Source organism: Antedon bifida, chromosome 2, assembly GCF_963402885.1.
Source record: "Antedon bifida chromosome 2, ecAntBifi1.1, whole genome shotgun sequence".
In the NCBI taxonomy this organism is placed as follows: domain Eukaryota; kingdom Metazoa; phylum Echinodermata; class Crinoidea; order Comatulida; family Antedonidae; genus Antedon; species Antedon bifida.
Window position 1 is genome coordinate 15250383 of NC_136227.1, and position 16959 is coordinate 15267341.

At 33.9% G+C, this 16959-nt stretch overlaps 1 protein-coding gene across 1 annotated transcript; it reads left to right on the forward strand.

Moving 5' to 3' along the window:
* The first annotated feature begins 3727 nt into the window (after positions 1 to 3727).
* LOC144835089 (uncharacterized) lies at positions 3728 to 14022 on the forward strand. The gene is made up of 11 exons (XM_078690122.1): positions 3728 to 3799; positions 6266 to 6362; positions 6685 to 6981; positions 7662 to 7773; positions 8525 to 8691; positions 9134 to 9282; positions 9968 to 10109; positions 10430 to 10747; positions 11103 to 11159; positions 11552 to 11682; positions 12309 to 14022. Exons 1-11 carry the CDS (start codon positions 3782 to 3784, stop codon positions 12954 to 12956), a joined length of 2136 nt encoding a protein of 711 aa, XP_078546248.1. The 5' UTR covers positions 3728 to 3781; the 3' UTR covers positions 12957 to 14022.
* The last annotated feature ends 2937 nt before the right edge of the window (positions 14023 to 16959 follow it).

The following is a 16959-nucleotide window of genomic DNA, read 5'->3' on the forward strand; positions in this document are numbered from 1 at the left end:
AAGCCATCAAAAGGCAGCCCACCAATTTGGACAGGGAGTACTGTATTACAATTAGCTTTCTTCTTAACAACAGAGCTAGTAACTATTCTGTGCCACCATTCATTAACACTGTGAATTTTATCAATTTTTGATAGAAAGATGTTTAATGAATTTACTTCCTTTATTTATAATTATATTATATGGTTTGGCCCCTAAAATCATCTTGAAACCTTTTTTTTTTAAGTCTTTCCGTAATTCCAGTCGGAAAACTGCTATGATTATCTATATAGTAAGCAAGACAGGCCTAGGCTATATGCCTAAACTAAACAGTACCTAGGCCTAGCTAGCTATAGGCCTAACTTTTTTAGTATTACTAGGCTTGGGCCAGCCTATCTGCTCCTTCTACGATAATATTAGTATTACTCTAGCACCCTTTTTGTCTGGTATAACCATAGGCCTACATCACCCTACATAAGTAGGCCTACAGACACTTAGGCCTAGGTAGAGTAGTATTTAGGCCTAGGCTACTAGGCCTAGGCAAGTTTAGGCCTAGGCTAGAGGGCCTGGCCTAGGCCTAGGCTAGGCCCCTAGTAGTAGTTTAGTAGAGTGTACCTTTACATTTATTTCGCCATTTTTGTCTATCAACATTCACTATACTATACATTATTACCACAAAATATTACCGGTAACAAACGTAACAACTTGTTCACCACATATATGAATATGGGTTTCATTTTGAGAACTTTGGGGAGCCATCACACATGTGCTGCTGTTGAAAAAGGGTGACTCTACATTTTATAGTCGGACCTGGATCTTGAGAAGTACGTACCTGGGAAATTACTGCAATGACTTATATTAATTAATCAACATTTTAAAAATGTTTGCTTTTTTATTGTAGGCCTACATTTGAATCTTTTTTTTTATTGCCTCTTGCCATTTTTATCACTTTCTTGAGTTTTAACTGTCTAAACTTGTTTATTTTTTATGTTTTGTTGTCGTTTTGAGGGCCCCATAAACAATAGACAAACATACAAATCAACAATTAAAAAACAAAAACCTTAACAACTAATATATTTTTATATTATTTTTTTACACAGACTACCTATTTTTATTGAAAAATTAATTGTGTGTATTTTTACCTAAATTGCATGCTTAGAAAAATATTGTATGCCTATTTTACTTCTTATAGGCCTATTGTTATCGATTTATAGAAAATAGTACACGTTAGTTGTGGGGTGAGCACATTTCTTTCGTTGTTGACGTTTTAGTATTTGCCATGCTAATTTTGACCAATGACAAGCGACAGTTTGAGTAATCCATCACTTAATGCTCATACAATCAAATTACACTTTATTGCTGCCATTATAGTTAGTAGGCCGCCTACTAAATATTTTTCTACGGAAGTGATTAGGCCTAACTTTATTAAAACTACAAACTAACCTATTCAAATTCTGATTTAATTAATTTTTATTTTTACTCGGGGTACCCGAGTCTAGGACTTACTCATTTTCTCCTCTTCTTCCTCCATCTGGACACAATTGAGTAAAAAGTGCGATTTATAACTACTCCTCCCTTATTCGTTGTAGTATTGAGCTCAGATTTAGCATGAATATACTACAAGGACATGTCCTCAAATCTATAGAGCCGGATTTTTTAATTTCAAACCGGATGCAGCCATATCACGTCTCGAAGATGGTACCATATAGCCGTATTTGGTAGCGCGGTTATTGATGTGTATGTGACGTTGCATCCGGTCTTATGACGTCATTACAGCTTCTTTCGCTGTACCCCGAGTATTGCACATTCGTGCTTGTTCATGTTATTGGGGGACAATACATCTTGTAGCAAGACAAACATTACCAATGATTTTAGTTAAAGTAGGCCTACTAGTATAACAGACATAAAGTTTGCATTTGTTTCCTAAAATAGTATTTACACAATCATAGACCATCTTTACAGGTCTACTGTAATTTTCAACTCACTATCACTTCTAAATACACTTTGCTAACAAATAGTATATCAACACTTAAATAAACGGAGAGTGTTTGAATGTCTGATAACTGTTATCACTTACGTTCCAAAATATTGGTGGCGTACTTGCCGCTTTGTTGTGTGACATGACAAGTTCAGTTTTTGAAATTAAGGGCTAATGAGGCAGACCTGTTAAATGAAGTTGTTTATTAATATATTTGTAAATTGTTTTTCTTGTTTACATGAATGTTTTTCAATTGTAGTTGCTGGTTATGATATTTTGGACTAAATTTGATTTATTGACTGGTATGTGATATCTATATCTATGTACTAAAATATAAAACGATCAGTGACTGTTGTTTTAGGTTCTTACTGTGAATGACTGCATGATGCATACTACAATCTCATTGGCCCGTATTCATGACTATCTTTTGCCGATTCTGATACTGGTTTAGTCCAGGACTAAATATTGTCCAGACTAAATCCAGAGATAGTCCAGTCATTAATACGGACCTTACGGGTCTCAGAGTAGACGTAGCAAATATTAGAATTATTATATCAAATCAAATAAACATTTATTTAAAGTTTAGTTGTCTGCGTCTCTGTATGTGCGTGATCGTACGTTAAATTATATCAAAATTAATAATATGTCAAATATATTTCTTTTTTTGATATTTTATCCAGTATAAAGTAGGCCTATACTGGATACTGTATAGGCCTACATATTAAATATATCATCAATTTTTCATTACAAAAATAAAAATATATATAATCTGGTTTTTAAAAATTGTTTTATATAAAATTGTTTAGAAATATACTATTTAAAAAATGAGTTCCGATGTGCTCTGAATGAATAAATGATCAAGCAACAATGGACTGTGGAACAAACGACATAGCGTTAGGCTAGTTATCTAACGCCATGGCCGTGGCGTAGTAAGTGGCTTCACACGCAAGGCGTAGGCTACGCAATGCGTAGATTAATGCTTACGGTATTATGAATGATTACTATAGCCTAAAATCTCATTTTGTCTGTGATTATAATTAACAAAAATTAGAATTATTATATCAAATCCATTATTTAATTCTTCTAATCAAAGTAAAAGTTTACCAATCAGTTGTCTGCGTCTTTGTAGGTGCGTGTGTCAAATTATATACAAATAATTAAAATCATATTGTAAATCATATTTCTTTTTATATATTTTTTCCAATATACATAACAAATACATTATTTTCATTAATACCAAATATATAGAAAAAATATAAAACCTGGTTAAACATTGTATTATTCAAAACTGTTTCAAAATATACTATAAGAAATAATGAAGTGATCCGGGAGTGCTCTCCATGAATAATAATATAGCAACAATGAACTGTGTATAACAAACGACTTATTAAAGATGTAGGTAACCTGTACGGATTATGGATGGAATAACGTTATCTTCTTTGTGAAGCAGCTGATACATATTGCAGATTGCATTTTACCAAGAGAACACATGCATCCTGTTTAAATTCAAGTCAAACGTTATACATACATACAAAGGTAATTGTGTTCTATTTGTGTTTAGTATGCTGCTATTGTTATTGTACACACACTGGAATCGGTGACTTATAATATTGGTTCTTTTTAGATTAGTGAACATTAAATCGAGAGAATGACAACATGATATGGATGGGTGAATTGATTGTTAATGGTGTACGTTGTTCCTAGAGTCGGTGCATGCTCTTAATGGTGTACGTTGTTCCTAGAGTCGGTGCATGCTCTTAATGGTGTACGTTGTTTCTAGAGTCGGTGCATGCTCTTAATGGTGTACGTTGTTCCTAGAGTCGGTGCATGCTCTCAATACCTCTGGTGAGTCTTATTTCCTCAATGGTTTTACATAGTTTTCGGAGTTACTTTATTTATGTGAGTGTTTTACTATAATATTATTATACAGCTTAAGAGGATTGATACTAATAATTGCCTAGTCGGCGCTGTATCCAAACCTCTTTGAGTAAGTATGATCATGTTATTAGTGGAGGACGCGTAGGCCTAATTAACTGAGTTAATGCTACTTAGGGCCTATCAGTATGACTGTGTTTATAAAGTGTTGGTTAGGAGGAAGGCAAACATAATGGAAACATAGTAGGCGTTGTATTTAAATCTCTATAGTGAGATTATAATGTAGTTAGGCCTAGGTGTAAGTGCTATACCCTACATTTTAGACCTGTTAACTAAGTTATGATAATTATATAGTAGTACATGATTTATACCAATAATTAGTTTATTATTATATAGACATAAGTCAATACCACTTCGTAAACATTCTTTCGCAATTTGTTTTTTAAGTGCTATCCAGTTAAGTTATGTTTATCTTGATGTTGTTTCTCCGAATAAAGATGCTTTTGATAACATGTGCTAATGACACAGTCGGCTCACATTTATCGGAAATATATAAAGCGTTATTGGAGTTAATACCTATAGAGACTTCTCTGTTATTGAAGGCACGTTTATAAGCCTATTTTTATTCGTTATGTATGTCACCGTACATGATCTGCAATAGTTCGGTGTAAATAGTCAAAATATATGTGGATAGCCTACTGTATAACAATTTGATTAAATTAATTAAATGTGGTTTTATAAATGTGGTATTTATTATAAATGGTAATTCATAGTCGGTGTATTTTATAATACATATTTGGGACACATGGCGTTTCATACAAAAATCGTGGATTGTGTTGGATTATAACAAGACGCAGGCCACGTCTAGATACGGTACTACTCATACAGTAGCAGGTGTTAAAATGCTATATATTTTGTTCAATTTTATAATAAGGTAACGGTCTTCACGTACACGGATAACGAAATGACACAATTATCCTAATGGTACTGCCGACTTTTACAATAATTTACATCATAATTAGAAGTGTGTTTACATTGGGTTAAAGTAATCTCGCATATCACCATGATTGCATTATGAACAGGATATACATTTTAAAATACGTCAGTGAAAATAAAGCTTAGTTCTCCTCTTGGACGTAACGCAAGGACGTAAGCGAAACGAAGGTAATGTGATTACTCGCATTAGATTGTCATAGTATTGGTTAGAAAGTTCAAAGAATGGGCAACTAAAAACACCTAATTAACCAGAGGCATACGATGATTCTTTATTTATATATATATATTTTACTTGTGAAGTTTCTCTTTCTGTATAGCTATGAAATTATGCAGATATTGCATGCTTGGTGTGTTATAACATATGAGATCCTCCTTCGAGAAAATCATATTTTTAGTCGCGTGGACGTGACTCTATAGTTCACTATGTCGGTCGGTCGGTCGGTCGGTCTGTCTGTCGGTCCGGTATCACTATGCGTTTTATCGCTTTCTGACTTTATCTTGATATCAGTTTAATCCAGCTAAGTCAATTTTTCACAGTATATTCCTTATGGCCAGGAATCGATGTGGTTATGTTTTCACGGTGCGCAATAAAAAATTACGCGGTCTACGCACGATTTAACGAAATCACGTTTGTAATCATATCTTCACAACCATGAATCACAATTAAATAAAATTTGGTACTCATAAATTTCAGGGCATAAATCATCATATGGCAATACAATTACGTGCGTAGCGCATGTAACGCATGCGTACGCGCGCTTAAAATTTTCAAAATTTATTTTCGATGAAATAAGAGTACGTTTCAGGCAATTTTAAGCGTTTACAAAATTGCGCGTTAAATGTTATTGCGCACTCTTTTTGCCCGATTTCTGTTTTCTTGACTTACTTTTCAACTCGAAATTACGTTATACGAGCACGTCAAAAGTGACAGGCTACGCACGTGTAAATTAAAAAAATATAAATATTTTTAAAACATTTCAACATTTTTAAACATGTTCAGTAATTTCGGTCAGTTGGTAGGTTGGTCGGTCGGTCGGAAAACACTAATGAGCACGCGACTGCAGCCATCTATATGGCCTTGTTTCTGAAGGGATTCCTATTTCCTCGAATCGCGTAGCGCTTATGGAAATTATAGTCTGGTGAGAAAAAATATTGACTATTAGGCCTAAAGGAGGATCTCAAATGTTATAGAATATCTTTTAAATAAGGCAATATCCGTTATATTACATAAAAAAGGTTACATTTGCCTTTCAATAAGAATGTTTCCAGTCACTTAGAGTTAATGTTTTTATTTTGACACTCTCATTTTAGTTTGTGTACTTCGATGATGTCATACTGTACGATTATCATTTAGAACGATCATTCCGATCATTTATTTCGACCAATCACGTTAATACTTTGTATACTATCATTAACAACTAGCTTTTTATTGTTCCAAAGACGATGGCAGAACTCTCTTACACATTAAACATTTCATTGAGGACGTTCCAGATTTTGATTATTTTGACCACTGTCTGCGCTTTCAAAGTTACATCATGTACGTAGACACCAACATTTTGTTTATTTTAACTATTTAACTTAAGATTAAATTCTGAGGAAACGATGGAACTTACTTCTTATAATACACCTATGTTTCAAAATAGAAATATTTGCTTGATACGTTAATAAATCTTCTTTATAATGTTAAACAAATAAAGACTTTCTTTTTTCAATTTTTTCTTTAATAAACATTTTTGAATTAACTATTTCACTGTCGTTGTTCTTTACAATGTTACCATTATTTTCTTTGTTGTACAGTAATTGTTGGGTGCGGACACAACTATATGCTGTACGTACCTAAACTTTTTTTTTTTTTGCAGCACTTAAACTGACGCCCGTTGATCCATATTCGTTGGCCGGTTCCACCCTGAACTTTACATGTACGTTAGATCAAACAAAAACATCGTACAATGCCTCGGATATTGAATGGAAAATTGACGAAGTACCTATTAATTCAGGAAAAAATACTGCCGTAATCTCAAGTACAGAAGCCATTCTTACCTTAACAAACCTAAACATGACAGGTCATGAACATTGGATCGATTGCTTTTTACTTGTAGAAAAACAAAATGGAAGAGTAACGACAAATAAATCAACATCGTCATTAACAGTTGGTAGTAAGTCAATGGCATACATAGTTTTGAAAACATGATTTGATCCCATCAAAGTTAAAGATGTATTGCCCCCAAAAACATGAAAAATGAAAATTAATCAAATCAGACTTTGCATACGTTGTTTTGTAGTTTTAATAAAGTTAATCACTTCCATAGAAAAAAAAATAATGTTTTCACTTTTCACAAAATAAATTGTTAAATTCAACCAAAAATCCATTGGCTGGCAGCCAATTTGACCATTTTTTGCTTTAAATTACATTTTTTTTAAATCCAAAGTGGATAACTATTATGTTACATTAAAATGGAATATTCAACAAACAAATGTATAAGAATTATTTTTTCAGGGGGACAATACATCTTTAACGATAATTGATCCATGAAGCCAACTTACGGGTAATTATGAACGAGGTTTAACTTGAATGTTACCTTTATGAAGTCCTAGAATCTATTTAATTACCGATAATAAAAAGAGATGTCGCGGCGGTGCATGTAGCAATTGGCGTGTATGGCCGCACCGTCCCAGATTAAACATGATATATTTAAACCATTTGTTTTCGTCTTTTATTCTATGTGGCTGGAGACTGAGATGAGATTTATTATTATTATAGAAAACCACTCCTTACATGTAATAAGAATCCACAGAACAGATAGTTATATACCTTACTATATTTTGTATCCTTTAGTCGTACCATCGTCTCCAACATTAAACTGCAGATCGACAAATATTGTTGATTATTTGTGTACATGGGGAACGGAATTCACCGGAGTTATAAGTGTCTATACATTTCAATTTCAGTAAGTGATTTGTATTATTGATAAATAACACAAATAATTAGAACCATTGCTTTTCACACAAATAATAAATGTCTTATCATACCTAAAGAAATGTTTCATTTCTAATACAGAATGCATAACCTTGCCTTACCTCGGCTCCATCATAACACTGTCGGATGTAGCCCTCCTCAAGCCTTTGACATTCGTTTCTGTTCTGTGCTGGCCTAGCCAAAGTTTTTTTTCTGTATTAGAAATAATGTCGTCCCTCTGCGTTTTTGTCTTCCCTTCTGTTGCCGGTTCTCGGCTGCCATTCTTACTCTTCTCTTATCACAGTGTCTCGTAATGTGACACCAACCATTTGTCTGTCTGTTTGTCATCGCTCCTTTATTTAAATTCAACAGCTGCAGGTGCATAATCAAATATTATGAAAAAAGACAAAGTAACAAAATAATACTATTATGTTAAATGATTACAGATTATTGATTAAATATTATTGAGTTATTGAGTATTACTGATTACAGATTATTGGTTACAGATTATTGATTATAAATTACTGATTACAAATTACTGATTACCAATTAATGAATACCAATTATTTATTACTGATTAATGATTACAGATTACCGATTACAGATTATTTATTACTGTTTACAGATTACCGATTACAGATTATTGATTTACGGATTATTGATTACAGATTACTGATTACTGTTTATAGAATTTTGATTACTAACAATTAATATTGAATTATGAATTCTTTTAATCCCCTTAGAAACAGTTCTAATGTGTGGATCAACTGTTCTAATAAGCTAAACGACAGCACGTGCAAAGTTTCAGAAAATGATGGTAATCCAATGAGAGCACATCTAGTACGAGTAGTTGTTGAAAATATGTTTGGTACTGCCAATACAACATCCACATTTGATTCTAAGAATGAAGGTCTGTAGGCCAATATTTAGCACAGGTTTGGAAAATATAGATCATTACCATCGAATTATTTCATAAAATATACAAGCACCACAGAAGATCAAATGTCTAATCCCTTTTACGTGACTTATGTGATTTATCCGGCGGGGATACGGGTTTCGTTCAATGAGCTTTTGAAGTATAACATAACGAAAATCATAATTTTTAATCTTAAATAATATCTAAATTGTTTGAAGATTAGCATGAGGAATAAACACTAGTAAAGTTAGGTTTGATTTGTGTCTCCTAAAAGAAATAATGTTCGGTAACCTTAGAATGTCTTAATGATTCTGTTGTTATGCTACAACCGTCTTTTGATGTACGGCAGACGTTACTTATCTAAATTAAAGATTCACTGAAGTAACTCTCATGGCTGTACGCACGTTCTAATCGTTTTATTTTGTTGTATTTTCAGCCGTACCTTTGTCACCATTAATTGATAGAGTTTCAGTGGGGGAATCAAACGTCATAGTATTCTGGAAATTACAAGAAGATTGCTATTATTGTAACTCGCTATGGTTTCAACTTCGTTACAGACGTTTAAGTGAAACATGGACAGAAGAGGTAATGAAGTTACAATCATTTTCACTATTTGTTTTGTCATATTTTTATCATCAGGAGACAACGAATTGTGGAATAACTATCGTATATCACGAATTTACCAACTCATTAAATTTGAATGTAGTAAAATCGGCAATAAATATATATTTATTACGTTTGTGTATAATATATATTTCAAATCGTTAAACAACATTTTTGTAGAATATTTTCGACTCACTTCCTTCAAAAAGATTACGTTGTTTGGCTTCATTAAACAAATCTTCAAAATAATAAAGCACGCTTTTTAAAAGATTGTTATTCCGTTATGCAGGATTTATTTATTTTAATTTATTTATTAAACCTAAAGGCAAATTACTAAAAAATGACAAGACTGTGACTAGATCTCAAATGGATATGAAAAATATAATAAGCAAAGATCTAAATCAAAATTTCGGGTAGTACTTGCCCTCCATCAGCAGTGCAAGTGAAAATACTTGCACTGATTTTGTGGTATTAGCTACTGTGATGACATGACAATAATAATTCAGTCATCTTCTACAACACATCTGAAACATTTGACGCTCGTGATTATACAGTTTCGTTAGAAAATTGAACGATTCTTAAACGTAACAAAATGCTTCAAAAGAAAATAAGGTCATGTAGCTCCCAATGATTGACAAGGTTACTAAAAGCGAATTGTTTTTATTAGATTGAAAAACAGCATAAAAAGCAGATCATTATTGAGGAGATTACGACAGCGGTAGCTGAATATGAATTTCAAGTGCGATCAAGGTTTTCATTAGGCCTACATCACCAGTTCAGTGATTGGAGTCCAATTGTCACACTACCCAGTGAGTTTTAAAGTCATTCGGAATACGTATACCTATACCAATTTTACAGCTGTCACTATAGTGTTTAATCCACCTCGAGTTGTATCTAACTGACTTACAATAGTTGGCTAGATAGTATCTGGTGACAGCTGCAAGATAAAGTTGTCATTATGTGCTCACTAATCATATCTGCATTAATAATGACCAAATGAAATGAAATATCAAAATCCTCATAATGTATATAAAAAGAACAGTTTACCTTCTCGACCAATATATACCGTACGTGACTAGAATATTTTCTTTTTTATTGTCTAAAAATAATGGAAAATTTGTTTTTGTAGTTTCTATGATCATAGACGTGAACGCTACATCGTCAGAAAACGAAAACGTCTTGTCACTACAATGGGAAACACCAAATGAAGAAAATCAGTATTTTTACCGCATTACGGGAAACTATACTGGACAATCACTGAATGAAAGTGTTGAGGAAGAATTAACATTGAATAACATTGACATAAATGTGCCGTGCAACAACATCACAGAGAAAACCACCATTGTCTATAATCTAGAGCTAAGGAGTGTTCAGGTAGACACGTTTGAAGTCGAAGTCGAAGGTCCTCCAACCAGGATATTATATGAGTTCAAATGCTTGAAACAAGGTGTGTTGGCCTATGTCTCTTTATGATACCTAGAGGGTTCGCTTGTGCATGTATTTGGAAAACACCCATATTCGGGGTAAACTTTGTTTTCATCGTCAATTAATACTTAAACAACTAATAGTAAATAAGGGTTTCAATATATGGTTAAATCAGAACCAAAAGTATGCACCATTTTTCTGTATCATTGAGTAAAGTAAGGAAATCATTTGGCTTCTTCTCAAAAGCTACGGTAATATTCTGAAAAGTGCTCAACACTTACTTTACTTTAATGTTGGCAAATTTTACTTCATGACATAATGTACAACTAGAGATAGACATTAGAGCCTCATATTTACCAATTTCATTTTTTTTTTAGGTTTGGTGACCGAGAGACCCGTAACTCTGAATACAGTTGCAGTGCAATATCAGCCTAGTATGTGAAAAAACAATTATTACAATTTAGAATAGCACACATGTCGAGTTTAATTGCGACAATGTTAGGCCTACTTATTGTTGTTTCTCTACTACTGAATGCTTAGAAATAGCCTCACTACTGCATATAATATCTTCTCATGGCAAATTTACCAATAGCCATACGTTACTCTGAAAATAGCGTAATTTTACTACCTGCTTGAATAATATTTTGGGTGCATTTGTGTGATCAAATTAAGGAAGTTGCCTCTATTTTTTTAGATGTGATCGTATATTCAAGTAAGTAAGTTCATAATCCATATAGAAAAAAAATGATTGTTTCTCTTGTTTTTCTTTTACAATGTTCATGTTTTCAGAAAATTTGCAACAATTCATGATATGTTGTACTTTCAGATGAATTTATCATTCCGTTTCTTGTGGTGGGAATTATTATCTTATTTGTTATGCTGTTTTTTGGAGCTTTTAATGTGTATATACGTAAGCGAATTTTCATTGAATGGCCTGAACCAAAATTCTTCAAAGTGGTAAATATCATTTATTGTTTTCAAGTTAAAGATGTATTGTCCCCCTGAAAACATATTTTTTTAAATTGTTTTGTTGAATATGCCATTTTAATGTCACATAGGCCCTAATAGTTATCCTCTTTGACCAAAAATTGGACCGGAAAAAAAATGTATTTACCTGAAAAATCAGTAATTTAAAGCAAAAAATAGTCAAATTGGCTGCCAGCCAATGGTTTTTGGTTTAATTTAACCATTTATTTTTGTCATTTTGTAAGTAAAAACATTTTTTTTTCGTTTTTTTTCTATGGAAGTGATTAACTTTATTAAAACTACAAAATAACCTATCCAAATTCTGATTTAATTAATCTTCATTTTTCATGTTTTTGGGGGACAATACATCTTTAAGAGTTAGGCAGCCAAGATGATTTATTATTTATTTGTCATCTTTAATAAGGATAACCCGTGAAGATCCGTCATTAAAAAATGATATTAAAGGGTCCTCTACCTAAATGATGTAGGTGTGTATTTCACGAAATTCAATCCACTTTGCGTGGTAATGAAATGTTGTTTATAGAACCACGCATTCACTGTATTTGTCCTTATAGACGTGAAATAACATGTTTAATAAAGATATCTCTTTTATTTAGGAAATTAGCCCCGTTCGTCCACGATCAGTAGAAAAGGAAGTTTTTGATGACTTGAAGACGAAGAAGTCGGACTTACCTACATCGTACCGCAGTTCAACAAGTTCTGATCAAGGATTTCATGAGTTTAGTCCTGATTCTCAGATAGAAGGGAAAAACATTTACATGGTTGTACCGTCTATTGACCAAGTTTCACCAGTTACGAAAAGTGGTTTTATAAACTCATCACCAGTTACCACTGACAAAATGGCAGTTAAAGAGAAAAGCACGGCATACTTTCGCCTGCAACAAACAGGTGATGATGATGCACTGCAATTGTCTCCATTACTCGTGGAAAGCACAAGAAATAAGCAGGACTCAAATCCTTACACGCCAATGAAGTCAGTTTCCTCAAATAAACCTCAGAAGTCAGAAAAATGTGGACGAGAGAACGTTACAGATCCTTACTGGAAATTAGATGAGGTTCTACGTGTAAAAGTAGACAACGCACACGCTGGTTTGACGGAGTTTATTCCAGTCTCTACATGCGATTATTACAGCAGAGAGGAAGACATAGGGGACATCATTGGAGAAGACGAAATTGATAATCTTCTGAATTGTATGCCACAGACAAATGTAGAACTTATTGAAGATGGCCATTTTATATTCTAGAATTATTAAATGTTTTAGTGTACGGTACTGACTTTATTTGTATATAAAATAATTATTGGAATTAGGCCTGTATTTTGTCTCGTTAGTCACAGGCTAAATTCTAATTTCATGATGAAACATGATGAACTAAACAGGCGTCTCCTTCCAAAGAACTAAATCGTTAATGATATTTTTTCCATTGACTAGAGGTTATATCCTTATTTAACCTTTTGAAGACGTGATCCGTTTCCAATACGGGGTAATTTACTCTCCCAGGACGCGAGGCCCGTATATGTACGGGTTGACTTTTGGGGGTCACTGAAATTGCACTTTTTGAGCATTTGACTTTGACCTAGGTAAAAAAATGACATTTTTCGGAAGGCAGAAAGTAGTTGCAGAAAGTTACAGTTAAAAATGTATTTTGAATTTTTCCTAAACCTATTAAAAATACCTTATTTTAGCCTCAGTGACTTGGGGTAGAAACCTCGCGTCTTCAAAGGGTTAATCTTTATTTATAACCTAAGAAGGGTGTCTATATATAAACTCAGATCTCGGATATATATCTCAGATCTCGGATATATATGAGTTTCTAGATTCATCTAGAAAACTCATAGGCCAACATCTGTGTTTTTCTAGATTTAATTAAGAATACTCAGATTTTCTAAAATTGTTTCCATTTTCTAGAATTCGAAAACACGGGATCCATATTAACCAGAGGGTATATGTCTAATCTTTATGAAACGAATTAATGGTAATGTTTTAATTAGAACAATCAATAGTTATTATATTGTAAACGATTTCTAACTATACCATAGGTAAATTAAATTAATCTATCACTCATTCGGAGTGTGGGCCAGGTCTAGTACTGCTGCAGTAGTATTATGATACTTTCAGAATGGATTTTTTTGTTTTTTGTTTTTGTTTTTCTATACTGTATGTATCTTTATATGGATATTTTAATCAGAATGAATTAAATGAACAATGTATATATATTATAACCTATGGCGACATAATATGTAATCATTTACATTCTCATCATTGTCACAAAACAGAAAAGAACTTGGTGAGGGTAAAACTAATGCGGTTCGTGCGGACGCATGTATACAAACACCCACTAATGTAACAATCTACCAATGTAACATTAACCACTAACGTAACAAAAATTAACAACCAACGTGCGTGCGCGTAACAAACTCCATTAACCACCAACGTAACAGTAAAAAAAAGGTTAAGAAATCTTAGACTTTAAAAACTGTTTCGTCATATTTTTTGTTAAGAAAGTTGACAATTTTCAAGTTCAGTTATGTTTTTTTGTTGGATGAAGGTGGGTGAAGTTTAATGATGCGTTACGAGGCCTAGCCTGTGGTTCCCATCAGTCTCTTTCATTTTTCTCATCATTTCATTCACTCTACTACAACCATTTTTTATCCTGTTACTCTCCTGTACTGGTATATGGCGGATATATTACAGTCCATTGGGAAGTTATATCCTTTCTTTTTACAAGTCCTATTTCACAACCTTCTCGTCGGTACGGTACCCGCTGTAAGCAGCTACTATTGCGACTAGTGAAACTGATGTGGAAAGGGCTACAGAAGAACAGGAACCCGATAGAAGGTATCTGGCGCATGGCCCACCGGAGTGTGGACACGCCCTGGCCCACCTACTGTATGGGCAAATAGGCCTGCCTATGGGTAAAATAGGCCTGCCTATGGGTAAAATAAGCCCACATATATGAGTAAAAATGCACACCTATAGGTCATTAGCACCCACTACCTTGTGGATTAGGCTAGGTAAAGCTAAAAGCTAAGGGAGTTAACTGCAACAGAAAACTGAAACAGGATCGCATCATCCTTCTATTGAAGTCAACTAATGATAGCAAATCGATGCTGCAACCAACCTTGTTACCAAATGTATAGCATCGGTCTTTTTTGGAATTCGCAGGGGAAGGCAGAGAGAGGACTCGTGGCGCTTGGGTAACCCATGGATTCTTAACATCACCCAGGCAAACACACACCGGAAAAGAAAACTCTGGCATCTGAGGATGGAAACAAATCGAGAAGTAATTGTTACGAGTTATAAGTCTAGATTGTATTGGCGTGACATTTGGACGCTACGAATTATTTCTGACGGTAGGAGAGGTTATTTAATCCCAGTGATTAGTTACCGCCTGCCTCAAGCTGAACAGCCCTTGACCAATTAGGTACTGATCCGTCATAGTCCGCCTTCTCTGATTGGGTGGTTAGAGATTAGAGCCTGCACAATTGGCAAGTAGACCGCACTATAACACTGAATGCTGAACTGAGAAAATCATCGATAATCGATCAAGAATTACAGCGATTAAATATCGACTTAGCTGCACTCCAGGAAACCAGACTTCCTGGCCTTGGTTCAATTGCAGGAAAAAAACTATTGGCCTACCCTTTTCTGGAAAGGTGCAAATAATGGAGAGAAACGAGTAGATCTATCCTGCCATTTATAGAACTACCTACTGATGGAAATGAACGGACGATCTCAATGAAGCTTCACACCAATCTTGAAGTCGTTAGCCTAATTAATATCTATGCTCCGACTATGCAAGCTCCGACGGAAGTAATTGGTGGGTTCTATTATCTATTATTTCTATGGGTTCTACTCAATATACTGTCATGAAGATCCTGAAAAATGAACAACTACTTATCTTTGGAGATTTCAATGCACGTGTTGGGGCAGATGTTCTATCCTGGTCCCCTCACAAAGGATGTTTTGGTGTTGGGAAATTAAACAGTAATGGACGTAGACTCCTTGAATTCACTGCACTTCTAACGCCGGTAACAAGGACAAACAGCATAGATTTCAGTCTGAGTTCCAGAAGAAATTACTAAACACAAAAAACACAGACAATGTTAACCATCAATGGCAAAACATCAGCAAGGCCATACACATTGCAGCAATTCTATCTTTTGGGAAACAAAACCCCAATTTTAAAGGTACGAAGATTCTGCCACTGTGCTAAATCCGCTTCGAGAAATCAAAACACAAGCATTCCTTCGCAACAAATATCATCCTCCTACCAGAGGATAAATAATAGTGTTAATTTTAACTAAATTTATTTATTTTTTAGTCGCGTGCAAAGCCACTCTACAGCTCACTATGTCGGTCGGTTGGTCGGTAAACACTAACTTGAGCATGCGACTGCAGCCATGTATATGGCCTCGTTTATATCATACTGACAACGTTGGTGTGTCTATCCTTCAATGTGTTGATCTTTAGACGTATGGTGTGTTGATTTACAGCTGAAAATGTAAATTTCAATCTTAAAACTTCAGCCTATTTTAAATTATCTGTCTTAGTCCGACGGGCAATAAATGTTGTATCCGTAAGACACACATTGTACTCCGTATGGAAACCTTATTGTGATGAAGCCGTTCCATTTCCATTTGTATATGTCTGTCCAAATACTTTAAACTTCAATGGCTGGACACTGTGTGATAGAGAATAGACAAACACAAACGGACGGAAACTGAAGTTTAAAAAAAAAGATTTTTAACTTCATGAATTTTCTACTGTTGTTACGTTAGTCTGTTGTTTTGTTAAGCATGGTTAATGAAGTTTGTTACGTTAAGCAGGGAGATTTTTTTTTTATTTTACATCTCCCTGCGTTAAGTTACGTTATTAACCTGTTGTTTAAAAACTGTTGTTACGTTGGTGGTTAATGAAGTTGGTTACGTTAGTGGTTAAACTGTTGTTACCTTAATGGTTGATTGTTATTATTATGGGGCATGTTTATAGTCTGATGGGAGTGCAACTCTCTCAACGTTGACAGGAAAGAAATGTGATGGTAATTATTTATAATCACACGTTTTTAACCGTTTGTTTTTTTTTTTTTTGTTTTTTGTTTTTTTTTTTGTAGCGAAAACAGAACCTAATAAGAGCCCACATTTAAAAATGCATGACCTCCACTATAACGATACGGTAATAATGTATACAAAAAATATAAATAATTATGACGACAATTTTTGTTTACAATTACACAACCGTAACTGTT

Coding starts and splice junctions, on each gene's coding strand:
- LOC144835089 (XM_078690122.1), top strand. Junction 6,982..7,661: donor ATCGTCATTAACAGTTGGTA/GTAAGTCAATGG, acceptor TGTATCCTTTAG/TCGTACCATCGTCTCCAACA. Junction 11,683..12,308: donor AACCAAAATTCTTCAAAGTG/GTAAATATCATT, acceptor TCTTTTATTTAG/GAAATTAGCCCCGTTCGTCC.